Source organism: Melanerpes formicivorus, unplaced genomic scaffold (genome assembly GCF_026170545.1).
Source record: "Melanerpes formicivorus ecotype bairdi unplaced genomic scaffold, bMelFor1.0.p_v2 SCAF_37, whole genome shotgun sequence".
NCBI classification, from domain to species: Eukaryota; Metazoa; Chordata; class Aves; order Piciformes; family Picidae; genus Melanerpes; species Melanerpes formicivorus.
In genome coordinates, this window is record NW_027142389.1 from 3,728,002 (window position 1) to 3,740,980 (window position 12,979).

The 12,979-nt window shown below is 48.0% G+C and overlaps 1 protein-coding gene across 1 annotated transcript; it reads right to left on the reverse strand.

Moving 5' to 3' along the window:
• Window positions 1-726: 726 nt before the first annotated feature.
• On the reverse strand, window positions 727-12,116 carry ITM2A (integral membrane protein 2A). Its single transcript, XM_068157641.1, has 6 exons — window positions 11,982-12,116; window positions 7,607-7,738; window positions 6,757-6,945; window positions 5,368-5,478; window positions 4,024-4,174; window positions 727-1,842 (listed from the first exon to the last, which is right to left on the reverse strand). The coding sequence occupies exons 1-6, from the start codon at window positions 12,063-12,065 to the stop codon at window positions 1,754-1,756; spliced, it is 756 nt and encodes a 251-aa protein (XP_068013742.1). The 5' UTR covers window positions 12,066-12,116; the 3' UTR covers window positions 727-1,753.
• Window positions 12,117-12,979: the final 863 nt, after the last annotated feature.

Sequence of the window (12,979 nt, forward strand, 5' to 3'; positions counted from 1 at the left end):
CAGCAGGCTGCCCAAGATCACATCCAGGCAGATTTGGAACCTCTCCAGAGGAGACTCCCACAGCTTCTCTGGGCAGCCTTGACCAGGGCTCTGGCACCCTTCACAGCTAAGAAGTTTCCCTCATGTTTAGGTGGAACCTCCCACATTCCAGCTCCTGGCCACTGCCTCGTCCTATCACTACTGAAAACAGCTTGCCCCCATCCTCTTAATGCCCACTTTGGATACTGACAAGCCTTGAGAAGATCCCCTTGGATCAATAGAGGCCCCTTGGGCAATTCCAATATGCTAAAAAGGGTTCTCATCAACACTGACACACATTCACACACACCCCTCCCCCCCTTAATCAGCAGCCTCATCAAGACAGATATCAAGTGTCTGAATTACAGCAGACATCCTTCCTGTGCTGCACCACAGCTGCCAGTTGACACCGGTACACCAGGGCTGTGCTGGGCAGGTTGGGTTTACAGCACCACACCCCCGAGGCACTGCCTGCCCAGGCATCAGCTTTGGAGCGAGGTGTCTCCTCTTCCCTCTGTTCCAAGTCGGGTTTGCACCATGTAACACCAGGCAGAGGGAACTGGGCTTTGCAAGCTGAAAACAGAGGTAAGAGAGGCGAGAAGGAAGAGCACCGCCTGGCCCACGGCACTCACTCCACCCACGTGAGCCGCACACCGGCACCCTGCGCTCTTGCTCCTGGGCACCATGAACTCACACAAAACACCAAAGTCTTAGAGAAACATTTATTACAGGGTTGCAGAAGTTATGCCAATATAAAGTCCCTTAATAAAACTCTTGAGTTCATCCACTGCAGGAAACTTAACTCTGTTATCTTTAGACTGCAGCTCTCAAAGGAAAAGGAACAACGCTCTGACTGCTACTTGCTCATAAAAAGTCGACCTAAAAAGTTTATAGAAGCCAGAGTAGGTTTTGAAGTTTACAACTACAGTTCACATTCACAAGTGAGCTCTACCAGAAGAAGATTCTCGAAACAAGAAGTTACAGGATAAACCAATTCCTAACTGAAAAACACCGACAAGCTTTAGGAGCAACTCTATTGGCACCTAACAACTAAATCCCACAAACCCCAAACCAAGGAAGAAGAATGAAACTAAGCTGGGGGGAAGGTTCCAAATATACATACGAAGTCAATACAGTAATTGCACAAAAAAAAGTCAAACAGGCTAGTGTTAAAGGTGGGTGATCACTGAGGTTGGGTTTTTACATGCTTCACACATGGTAGTTGAAGTAAACCTTTCGTGATGCTCGTTAGAAGGGTTGGGTTGGTTTCTGTTTAGCTAGGATACGGAGTGCAGAGCTATCCTACAAGAGCTACACAAGATGTGCAAACCACAGATTAGCCATGTTAATCATCCTGTGAAAGTTAAGGTGAAACAGAATTGGTTCCAGCTAAGGAATTGGTTAACATTTTATCTTTTTATAGATATATATTTTCCTGCCATTCCCAGATTACACTAAAATCAAACACATTCAAGGTAGAAACTGATATTAACCTCCTAAAACAAAACCAACCTTACTCTGATTTAAGTTTTACATGAGACAACTAAAAAAGTTATACCAGTAACCAAAGAAAGCTGAAATGGTGACTTTTGTCTGTTGAAATACAAGCAATACACAGAAAATGCATAAGGCTTTTGATTATCACTGCACGTTTTAATTCCAGAAGTCGCTGTCTAACGCTCAGACTTCTCAATAAAGGTGTGAACTAGTCACTTCCCCTCCCCCCCAACACCTTTCACTTCTGACAAATCTTTGTTTCAACAACAAAAGAGTTTTCAAAGTGTCTGATTGAATGGCAGTTCTCCACTGAACGTTTCTGCAGACCTGGGGAGGAGAGAAGATGAGAGAGCCTCAGTAAAGCAGATCTAGAACCCAGCAGCAAGTACTCACAAGTTTGATACCATTCTAAACAGCAGGGAGACACATCAATGCAGTACAAAGTTTCTTCAGCCATGAATTGACATCAGGTTGATCTCTGCCAGAAAGCTTCTCTCATTTTCAGAATGGTAACAGGGGGCAGCCCACATACAACAGAGGGAACAAAGCAAGCAAGCAAGCACACACACTTATTTCTGGTGCCCTGCACTATTGTTAGTGACAGAAGAAACACTGAACAGATCACTTATGGCAGAGTCTCTTATAGCCCTTCCTAAACACAAAGAAAAGGCAAAGCATAGACTGAAGTTAGAAGGAAAGGGTTTAAAAACTCAAAGGGTGTAGAAATCCCATCTTCTCCCTGGCTCATTACTAGCACTTCCCTCCACCCAGTATGCATTACCACAGCATGTGCTTCTCCAGAGCAGTCTTCACCTTGAAGAGAGCCCTGGGAGGATTTGCCACACAGCTGATGGTATCACTGAAGTTTTTCCTAACACTGTTGCAGTGATTTTCCCTATTTTGAGCCATGACAGCATTGGATCTGACACAGACAGTTTACATGCATTAGCTACGAATCTTTGCTAGGAGGCGAGAATATAGCAGTCCTGCCAGCAGGGACAAGCTGTTCAACTAGAGCTCTTCAATAAATGACAGAGAGAGCAAAGATTTATAGATCAATAAACAGCAAATTGTTTCAAGCAAGCAAAGCTATCCATCCAAAACCTGAGGTCAGTGTGATCCAAGTGATGAACCCATGAACTCTACCAACTCAAAGCCAGTGCAACACCAGCCCAATGAGAAAGCCTCTCCATAGTAGTTTATCCCTTGTAGCCTACTGGCACACACACAGCTGGTACATGCTAGAAACCTGATGTAGAAGGCAAGACAAGCTTGCCCCTGGACAATTTTCCCCCTCAGCAGCAGTCTTCAATCTGCCTACCTTTCTCACCTCTCCTTCCCTTCAAGAGCAAACAAGGTCACCTACAGACCAGAAACTGCACCAAAGCGCACTGTTCCTTTAGTAGAAGTCTTTGGAGCAAGTATTCTGAAGAAGTCTTTTACAATGGTAGAGCAGGGTGAGTTAAAGAAACATCAGAAACTCTTCACAGCACTGTCTGTAGACCAGTCCTTCCATCACAGCAGCAGGCAGTTTAGACTTACAAAAGCATCCTCAACAGCCAAGAGACACTCGCCTCTCCCTCCCATAAAGGCAACATTTGCTGTTTCTTCACATGCCCTCTACTGTCAGCCACACAGGACCAGTTTTATGTTCCCCTGTGCAGGGCCTTTCATCCAGGAACAGCAAACAGCAGATGTGGCTCCTGATGCTGCAAGTTCTAACTGGACTGAGGAAACCTTTGGCTGAAAGCTTGGCAGGGAAAGCAGAGCAGAGAGTCCTGACAAACCAAACGTTTGTGCTCTGAAAGGCTGGAACTGATAAAGGATCAGTTTCCGGTGTCTGGGGAGAGCAGCAAACTATGAAAGGTTTGGAGAGTGTGGAAGCACATTCACAGCATCAGGTTTCTGCACTCCAGGTCTCCTTTCAGTGTGTCAAACCACTGGCACCTCAAATCCAGTCCCTTTCATGCAACAGCAGGGTGCGGCACAAGGGGAGAGGCGAAGAAACAGAGCTTGGAAGTTCCTGTGAAGCATTCTTCCTCTTTCAGAGAGGAACTCTGGGCTGTCCAGAGCTAGCTGTTCAATTTTACCTTTTCCCAGAGCAAGTGAAGCAGAAGATAATGCTTTTACTTGGTGGTCCTGTGACCTGCTTTTAGACAGGACTGTGACAGAGGAAGCTATACCTACAGAGACTTACATTATCAGATGGATTGCAGGAATTCTGGGGCCACATTAACTTACAATTTCAACTAAAAGATGGAACAGAAACAGACTTAAGTTCAAATTTGGTTTGGACATATAACCTCTGATTGTGTAACTGAAACTCTCCTCACCACATTCAAATGAAGGCTCAGAGACAGACTGGAAAGCAGGGGAAAACACAAGCTGAGGCTGTTCACAGAACTGATGAGTGTTCACCAGACTGCCAAATCTAAACACTCCAAAGGTTTAAGTACTTACCCCTTCCCTACTCCAGCAACAGATCTCCTGTGCCTGAGGGGAACTTACCCGCTATCTGGTCTCTGCGCTGAAGCCTGAAGGTCTCCTTTCCAACACAGAGTTGGTAGATGAAGATACCCAAGTCAGACACATTATCTATTTCCTCTGTAACCACCATCTCTTCACGGACTAGGTAGGTCTGAGGCAAGTAAGAGCCAGTCTGAAACAGAAAAATCCTTCAGACGCCATTCTGCTAACAATGGACAAACATCACCACATTTCACGCTGTGCTTTGGAAGGGCTTCCAGCACCAGCTCTCCATCTTTGTAATACCTCAGTGCTAGTCCTGAGCAGATGCACACCAGAGAAGTTAAAAACTAACAGCTTCAAATAGTTACAGTTACATCCCAACAAAGTGCAGTTAACCTTAACACTGCTGGCCTCAAATAAAGCAACCAGAGCCTCAAATGTATTAGTACACAACACAACATTTGAGGCAGCATTTCTAACACAGTAAAAGCAGCGTGACCTACAAAAGTTACCAACACCACAAGATCACAGCAGTACTGAAACAACTTCCACTCCTCTTGACCAACTTCTAGAGGTGTGGGCAACAGGAGACACAGAGCTTGTCTTTATGAAGCTGAACATAATGAAACAAGTTAAGCCTCTAGCACTAGGTGATTTGGAGAGCTGGGTGAAGGGGAACCTCATGAAGTTCAACAAAACAAGGGTGGGGCCCTTCATGTGGGAAGGAATAAACTCTGCTGTGGGTGACTCTGCTTTAACAGGGGGCATTGGACTAGATCTCCAGAGGTCTCTTTCAACCCCCACAACACCGGGATTCTGTCATGTTTTTGACCAGCCCATTTGACATGGGCTAGCTCAGTACTGCATTAAATTTGCCAGCAGCAGCAAGCTCTATAAACTTCACCCATAAGAGGAGTTGTCTTGGAAAAATACCAACTGCAGTCACTGAAGAGTGAAAGCAGCCACGGTGAGCTCACAGCTAGAGTGCCAACAACAGAGGGAAAAGCTGGCATTGTTCTTTTCATTAAAGCTCTCACAGGGCAAGCAAGCTTTCCTGTAGTAACTTTCATGTGTAGGCTTCCAGTGATATTTGGAGCTCTATCAAATTCCTTTAGAATAGCTAAATTTAACCTTACTTGCTGGCTGCTTTCAGCTTTCATAAAGTAAGGTATTAATAAGAGCATTAAGCATGAATCTACTCAACATAATACACACTGACAGCTGGCCCTAGCTTCAGTACAGTGCCTGAGCCAGGGGGATTATGTACTTCGATGGCAAGAGGACTGTTCCAGCAAGAGACTGCAGTCCAGGAGAAGCAAACATCCAGCATTCTTAGCAGCAGTGACCTTGTCAGCACAACTACACAATGAAGTCTCCACCTACCGCCAGTTTGGCAAAGAGATCCATCAGGTTTCTTGGTGGCATGACTATGGACGTGTTGAGGGGAATCACGTAGCAGTTACCCAGTTGCAGGTCAAGGTAGGCTGTCAAAAGCTGTGTTGAAAACAAGTTTCATTAAGCATGGCCTTTGATTATTAGAACACGGTTCCACAAGGACTAAGGAAGCTGGAGGTGATGCACAGCTGGAATCATTGTGCTGCATTCAGGAACTGCCCAGTACAAGACCTTTGCTATTGGCACTTTGTGGCTCCAGCAAGGCTTCTGTACCAAGGGAGAGCTGACTGTAAGAACTGCCCATCGTAATTCTAAACAAGCAGAGTTGGTATTAAAACAGAGAAAGCATTTGGGAGTATGCTGCCATAACTGTCCAATTAAGCCCAGTGCAAGCAAAAGGTATCCAAGTGCTAATAAGCAATTACTCCCTCAGCAAAAAAAATATTAGTCTCCAGAAAAAAAACTCACACCAGCAGCACCAGTGAGTGCAAGAACTGCAGGGACTACAATCACGCTGTTATGACTCTGCACAGCACCTTGCCAGCATCAACTGAAGTTCAGTTGCCTGAATCCTTTAAGTTACAGCCAAGATTCTGTCAAGACAAGGCAGATAAAAGCTGCACATACTGTGAACGCAGCTCAGCTGTGTGGCATTCCACACTGCTGGTGAGGGCAGCAGGTACAGAATCAGTTCCAGGCTCTTTACCACGAGTCTATCTGCACTGCCAGGGTTTGATTTACAAACAGCCCACAAGAGCTTTTACAGCTGACTAAAGCTAACTGAGTATAATCAACAACTTTAATACAGAAGTCAAATTAAGGCCATCCTCTCCTCTTTGTTTTAGATAAGCTACATGCACCTAACTAACTGCATTTTCAAGTTCTGGAAGTGATTTTTCCATTCCCTTACCCAAGGTCCACACTTATCTGCAATTCCACATTTTGCTGTGCCAGTCTGGCACAATCTTGGGACCAAATCCTCTGGCACAATCTTGGACCAAATCCTCAGGTGCCTTGTCTCAATTCACATTTACAGTATTCTCACTTTCTTTTATATGGGATTCTTGATCAAATAGCAAGTGTCACTTCCTGATAGCCAGTGGTCAAAGTCAGTCACCAAGATCCTCTAACTCTGAGAAATGACTCAGTCTCCGTGAGGATGAACTCCTCTAATGTTGCTGTAACACTCCTCCCCTGCAAAAGTTAAGTCTCCTTATCCCACACTTAAGCCCATCCCCAAAGAGAAGCTTGCATTGACAATAAGCTTTAGAAGGTCTCAAGGGTGAAAATCCTGGAGCTGTTATGATTACCACCCAGAGCAGAGTGCCTCAGCAAGCACCAGGGCTCGTTATCTGCTGCCGCCTCCCGTGCACTCACCCTGTCGAAGTCATGGACGATCGCTGCCGGATCGCTGTCCGAGAACTTGGGCACAGGCACATCAATGATGGCTATGTTGTCATCCTCTCGAATGTCAGCTTCCTCAGCAATGGGGAGGAAATAAGGTTCCACTGCACGGTCACGGTTCTCATTCTCAAAGTAGCACATTTCGCCACGGTACACCTTGTGCTGGGAGGCAAGGCAAGGCAAGGCAAGGCTGGTCATTTTCACAGGGAATACTGCACAGGGGGAATGGGAAGGGAACCTCTGGAGATCATCCACTGCAGGTTGCCCAGGATCACAACGTCCAGGCAAGTTTGGAATCTCTCCAGACAAGGAGAATCCATAACCCCCCTGGGAAAGCCTGGTTCTGGGCTCTGGCACCCTCACAGGGAAGTTTTTCCCTTCATGTTTAGGTGACATTTCCTGCATTCCCCTCTGTATCCATTACCACTTGTCCTATCCCAGGGCATCACTGAATAGAATCTTGCCCCCATCTTAGTAAGCACTGAGAAAAATCCCCTCTCAGTCTACTCTTCTCCAGGCCAAAGAGCCCCAGGTCTTTCAACCTTTACTCCTCTGAAAGATTCTCCAGCCCCCTCAGCATCTTTGCAGCCTCTGCTGGACTCTCTCCAGTAGCTCTCTCTCTTCTTGGTGCTTTAAAACTGTATTTCTAACACTTATGCTATGACAAAGCACAGGACTGTCACACCTGGAGCTCGTACAAAGGACACCACAGCCTTCATCAGCAATTTACTGAAGGTTTTCTATTCTGGCAGCAATTCATTTATAATTACACTTTTAAAATTTAAAGATGCAATAAAAAAACCCCAAAAACCTTTCACATTACCTTAGGCATGAAATACTTGTAGATGCAGGCTCCACCGACGACGACTCCTGCCAAGATGAATGCTAGGCCTAGCAGAGTCAGCAGGCATCTTCCAGATGAATTTTCACCTCCATGTGTGGCAATTTCTGGATCCTTTTAAATACAGGGGAATGACAACTTAGGAAGTGCAGCCACTCTGAATTTAAGCTAGCCTGTTATCTACTGCTTCACCTTGAGCTACAATCCTCTATTCCTTCTAGATGTGCAGTAAGAGTTAAGTCAAGAATCACCTAATAGGGAAAACTCCTGCATCATGTCAAGATCAGTTTCAAACAGCACTTAAAGAAGCTATTTTCTTAGAGGATGCTCCATTCAAGATGCAAAAAACCTAAATCACTCCAACAAAAGATGCAATGCTGCAGCTGACACAGTACAAAGAAAGCAGGATCTATGCAGCAAGGTCATTTTAAGATAAATAATGTTTTCAGGCCTCTTCCCAAAAGCCTACTTCCTTTCCTCCTCTTGTTATCTTAAGGTAGCATTACTTGTCCTTACAAAGCTGGACTAACAGAAAAAGCTAGAATGCAACTTTGTCTGTGAACAGACATCTGATATCAGCCAAGCAAGCAAGCTTTAGAACATGTACCATGCACAAATCCACTGTGAAAGAATAGACTACTTAGCTCAAATGCAGCTTCAAATCATGCTAAATAAAACCAAGTCCCTGTGGCACATCCTACCTTGCAGCTTCAAAATACTTTCTTCCAGCCAAGTCTAAAGGAAGTTTTGTTTCCAGCAGCCTTACAATTATCTCTATTTCAGTGACCTATCTCTGCATCTAAAGGTGCTTACTGTCATCATTACTGTCCCTCGGTTTAGGAAGGCATTGAGACACTTGAACATGTCCAGAGAAGGACAACAAGGCTGGGGAGAGGCCTTGAGCACAGCCCTGTGAGGAGAGGCTGAGGGAGCTGGGGTTGCTTAGCCTGGAGAAGAGGAGGCTCAGGGGAGACCTCATTGCCCTCTACAACTACCTGAAAGGTGGTTGTAGCCAGGAAGGGGTTGGTCTCTTCTCTCTAGCAACCAGCACCAGACCAAGGGGACACAGTCTCAAGCTGTGCCAGGGGAGGTTTAGGCTGGAGGTGAGGAGAAAGTTCTTCACGGAGAGAGTCATTTGTCATTGGGATGTGCTGCCCAGGGAGGTGGTGGAGTCTCCATCCCTAGAGGTGTTCAAAAGGGGACTGGATGTGGCACTTGGTGCCATGGTTCAGTCATGAGGTCTGTGGTGACAGGTTGGACTCGATCTTTGAGGTCTCTTCTGACCTTGGTGATGCTGTGAGACTGTGATCATCACGTACGTGGCAAAGAGTTGTGTAACAACTGTGAAGTTCGTGGCAGTGTCTGAACAGCAAGTTTAACACTCACTGACTCCCTGGACTTCCAGGCCAAAGGCTTGCACAAGCCAAGCTGAGAGACCACCAGAACTACTGTCAAATACTAAGCAACCCCAAGAGACATTCCCTTTGGGCAAGCACCCAGAGGTTTGGGGTCTTTCAAAGCAACCAAGCCCCAAACGTTTAGATAACCTATATATCTGATCAAGTATCTTCCTTTAATGATTCATGGCTCTGGTATTTAGCAACTCGCTTTCCAGACCTGCTCTTTGCACTAGTCAGGAAGAAAAGTTGGATTTCACAGCCTAAGAGCTTTCCCTCTGTGTTGTTCCTAGGGCTAGATTTAGCACAGCAGCTTCCAAGGCTTTTCTTTATTTGGGTCCCACGATTGGCACTCCTGTAGAAAATAGTACACTTAACACAAAAAGCCCATGGTATTGTTACAAAGGCTGCACATATTTTCATGCTCAGCAAGATACTGCAGTGTAAAAGTCAAAACACATCAGCTATGCAAGCCCTGAAACAAAAAAGCAAGCTGTTTTGCAAAAGTCAATACTCCTACATTCCTCTCTCGCATCCTCCAAACAGAAAAATGTTGGTTCAGCAAGACCTAAGCTGCTGCAATTGGCCAGTTAAGCCTTCCCCAAAACAAACCCCTTGGGTTCAAGTCAGAATGATGCCACATTTATATGTCATTATGTGAATAACACCCTCCAGAGTTAACTGCCTTTTAAGATGAAGATTAATTCTGGGCTCTTCATATTCTGCCACCTTCATCTACACCTCTCAGTGACTTACTCATCCAGCCTCTCATTACTTGAGCTCAACAGTCCACGGCTGGTTTTGGCAATTAAGAGGTCCCAGGGTTTCATATTAATAGCTACATTTGCACTACACGTCTGACAAACAAAGCAAAGGGGTTTATCATGTTAAGCAGCAATGTTGGCAGCCTGAATCCAAGAAGAAAAAGTTGACAGAGCTGGTAAGAGAGCACAATACTAAGACTTTGCTCCAGTAGATTACAAAGCCTCTGCTCAAAAATAACAGGAGTTATAGCACATGCAGTTCTAAGCTGTAAGCAAACCGAGCCAGGTGTAAAGAGAAGAAGAAACATCCCATCCCTAGCTAGCTCATGAGACACTGTTGACACAGTAAGCTTCATACAACCTGCAGTGAGAGTATTCTGCAGGCTCAAGTGTTTGGTGCAGACCTTCTAGGGGCCTTTTATTGTGTATTTTCAGCCAACATTAGCCATTAAGCTTGTTTGCTCTGCACAAATATCCCAGCCAAAAGGAGACATTAACAAGCACTAGAACAAGTTTGTCTTGGAGTACAATTGTGAACTTGATGTTTACATGGAGCTCAAAAGCCCTGAAGTCAGAGTGAGGGGGTGTTACAAGCCCATGCAGACACGTGCAAACACAGATAATATTGTGACAGGTTTAACACAACAGCATGAGTGGCTGCTGAGAACAGCAGGTATCACAGGAAGAGAAGAGAAGCTAAGGGTTTGTTAGAACTATTATGGTTCAGAACTTGTGGAGGGCCAATTGAGAAAAAACAAACAAACAACATACACACAACAAGTTGCCTGAGGAGAAGCTGAGGCATTCCTCCTACAGAAACCAGCTAGACTATTTTTCCAGCCCTGAAATTACTGTTTTATCTACAGTTTGATCTCCCCCTCCTCTTGATCCAGTAATTCAGTGCTACTGCATTGTCAGTGCACACACACACACACACAACTCCTACAGCTTGAGTCCACTGAGCAGCAGTAACACCAACCCCTTCCCCCTTTAAAGAGAGGCTATTTCAGGTGAGGCAGGTGCTCTGTAGGCTGGAAGACAAGCTGCTTTCCTGATTACAGCTTAGGGGGGAATAAAAAAAATTAGGACGACACTGGAGCCCCAGTCCACAGGAGAGGTTTTTATTTTTCCAATAGTCCCTCTCCTTGATCAGAAATCAACTCAATCCAGCACATATTCCTCCTCTACAACTACTGATGTATTTACCCAGAGGCTGATCACCTCTATCTGACTGAAAAAAAGGAAAAAGTCGGCAGCGAGGCAAAACACCTTCAGAATAGGCTCCCACAGATTTGGAAAGTTCACTTCAAGTCAGCGACACGGCAACTCGCTAGGAAGGAAAAGCCAACCACAGAGTGTTCGCCTGGGTTTCTATTTAAAACCCTTTATGGCAGGTTTCTTATTTGGAGCTAGACATGGCAGCAGCCCAGACACCGCACCGCCGCTCTCCAACGAGGGATTCAGAGCAGCAGCGAGCGCAGAATAAGCCCTAACCCACTTAGCCTGCCTGCAAGCCTGCCCTTTCCTGTGTGGACACACACACAGCACACGCACACACCCACCCCAGCCCGCTGGGGAGCCCACGACACTTCCCCCGTGCCCTTCCCCCGGGCTGGCTGCAGCGCTGGGCCGGAGCCGAGCCCCGGAGCGCCGCAGGGCGGGGGAAGGACCGCCTGCGAGCCACGGAGGTTTAAAACCCCGTCAGGAAGCAGGGCCCTGGCACGGGCCCAGCTGCGAGATAAACAGCCGGGCCTGCCCTCTGCGTGCGGGCCCCGAGCGCTCCCGGCTATGTCACGGCACCGCCCGGGGCGCCCCGGCCGGCAGCGGCGCTGGGAACACAGCTGTGGGGTGGGAACCGCAACCCCCTGCGGCACCGCAGCGCGCTCCGGCCCCCTGCAACCCGCACGGCTCGCGGCCCCTCACGGCGGCGGCCCCGAGGGGTGCGAGCCCCCGCGCTCCCCGTCCCGAGGGCGGCCCCCACTCCGCACTGGGAAGCGGCCCCAGCGAGCTTCGACGGGCGCGGCAGGGCAGCCGCCAGGAGCGCCGGGGGGCTGTCGGCTGCCTTCCCCCGGCCCGCAGCCGCTGCGAGAAGATGGCGGCGGCGTCCAGCTCCTCCTGCTCCCCCCCCCGCCGCCGTCCCTCCGCCTCGCTCCTCCCGTCGCGACTAGGCAAAGGAGATCCCCCTGCTCCCCGCACCTTATCGGCCACCAACGCCTCGGCCGCCTCCTTCTTGGGCTCATCCTTCTGGGCGAAGGGGGAGTTAAAGGCGATCTTCACCATGGCTGCGCTCCTGCGCTCCGCCGCCTCCCCGCAGAAGAGCTCCGGGAGGCGGGGCGGGGCGCGAGGAGATGGGCACGCCCCAGCCCCGCCCCACCGGGCCCCGCCCCTCCGGGCCCCGCTGCACGGGCCGGGCCGGGCCGAGCGCGCCCCCTGCAGGCCGGGCGCCTCGTAATGGCCCAAGAGGGTAAGAGTGCCGACAGCGTCCTGGCCTGCATCAGCAATAGCGGTGCCGGCAGGACCGGGGCGGGGAGTGTCCCCCTGTGTGCAGAGCTGCACCATGATTACTGCGTTCAGTTCCACGCCCCTCACTACAAGAACAACATTGAGGCACTGGAGAGGGCTCTAGAGCACAAGTCTTATGAGGAGTGGCTGAGGGAACTGGGGTTGTTTAGCCTTCAGAAAAGGAGGCTGAAGGGAGACCTTCTTGCTGCCTACAACTCCCTGAAAGGAGCACCCTGGAGCAGGGTGGGAGTCTGTCTCTTTTCCAAGGAGCAAGTGGTAGGACAAGAGAAAATGGCCACAAACTGTACCAGGGAAGATTTAGATGGTACGTGAGGATCAAATTCTTCCCCAAAAGGGTCATCAAGCCCTGGAACAGGCTGCCCATGGAAGTGGTGGAGTCCCCATCCCTGGAGGGATTTAAAAAGCTCTGTAGAGTTGATATTCACTTTTACACTAGGAGCACAGAGCTGCTCAAAAGCAGGCATCTGCTGGCCACGTTCAGCATGGCACAGGAATGGGGATATCTTTTATTAAGCTGCCTGCCTTCTCTCCTGGAATACAGCCTGAGGGATTTTTAAACAGCCAGACAAGGCATCACCATTCGTTTAATGTCTCCAAAGAGTGAGAAGAAGAAAAGGCTTCATGTATTAGACTGTCTGAAAGGATCTTCTCCTTCATATGGATGAAAATCT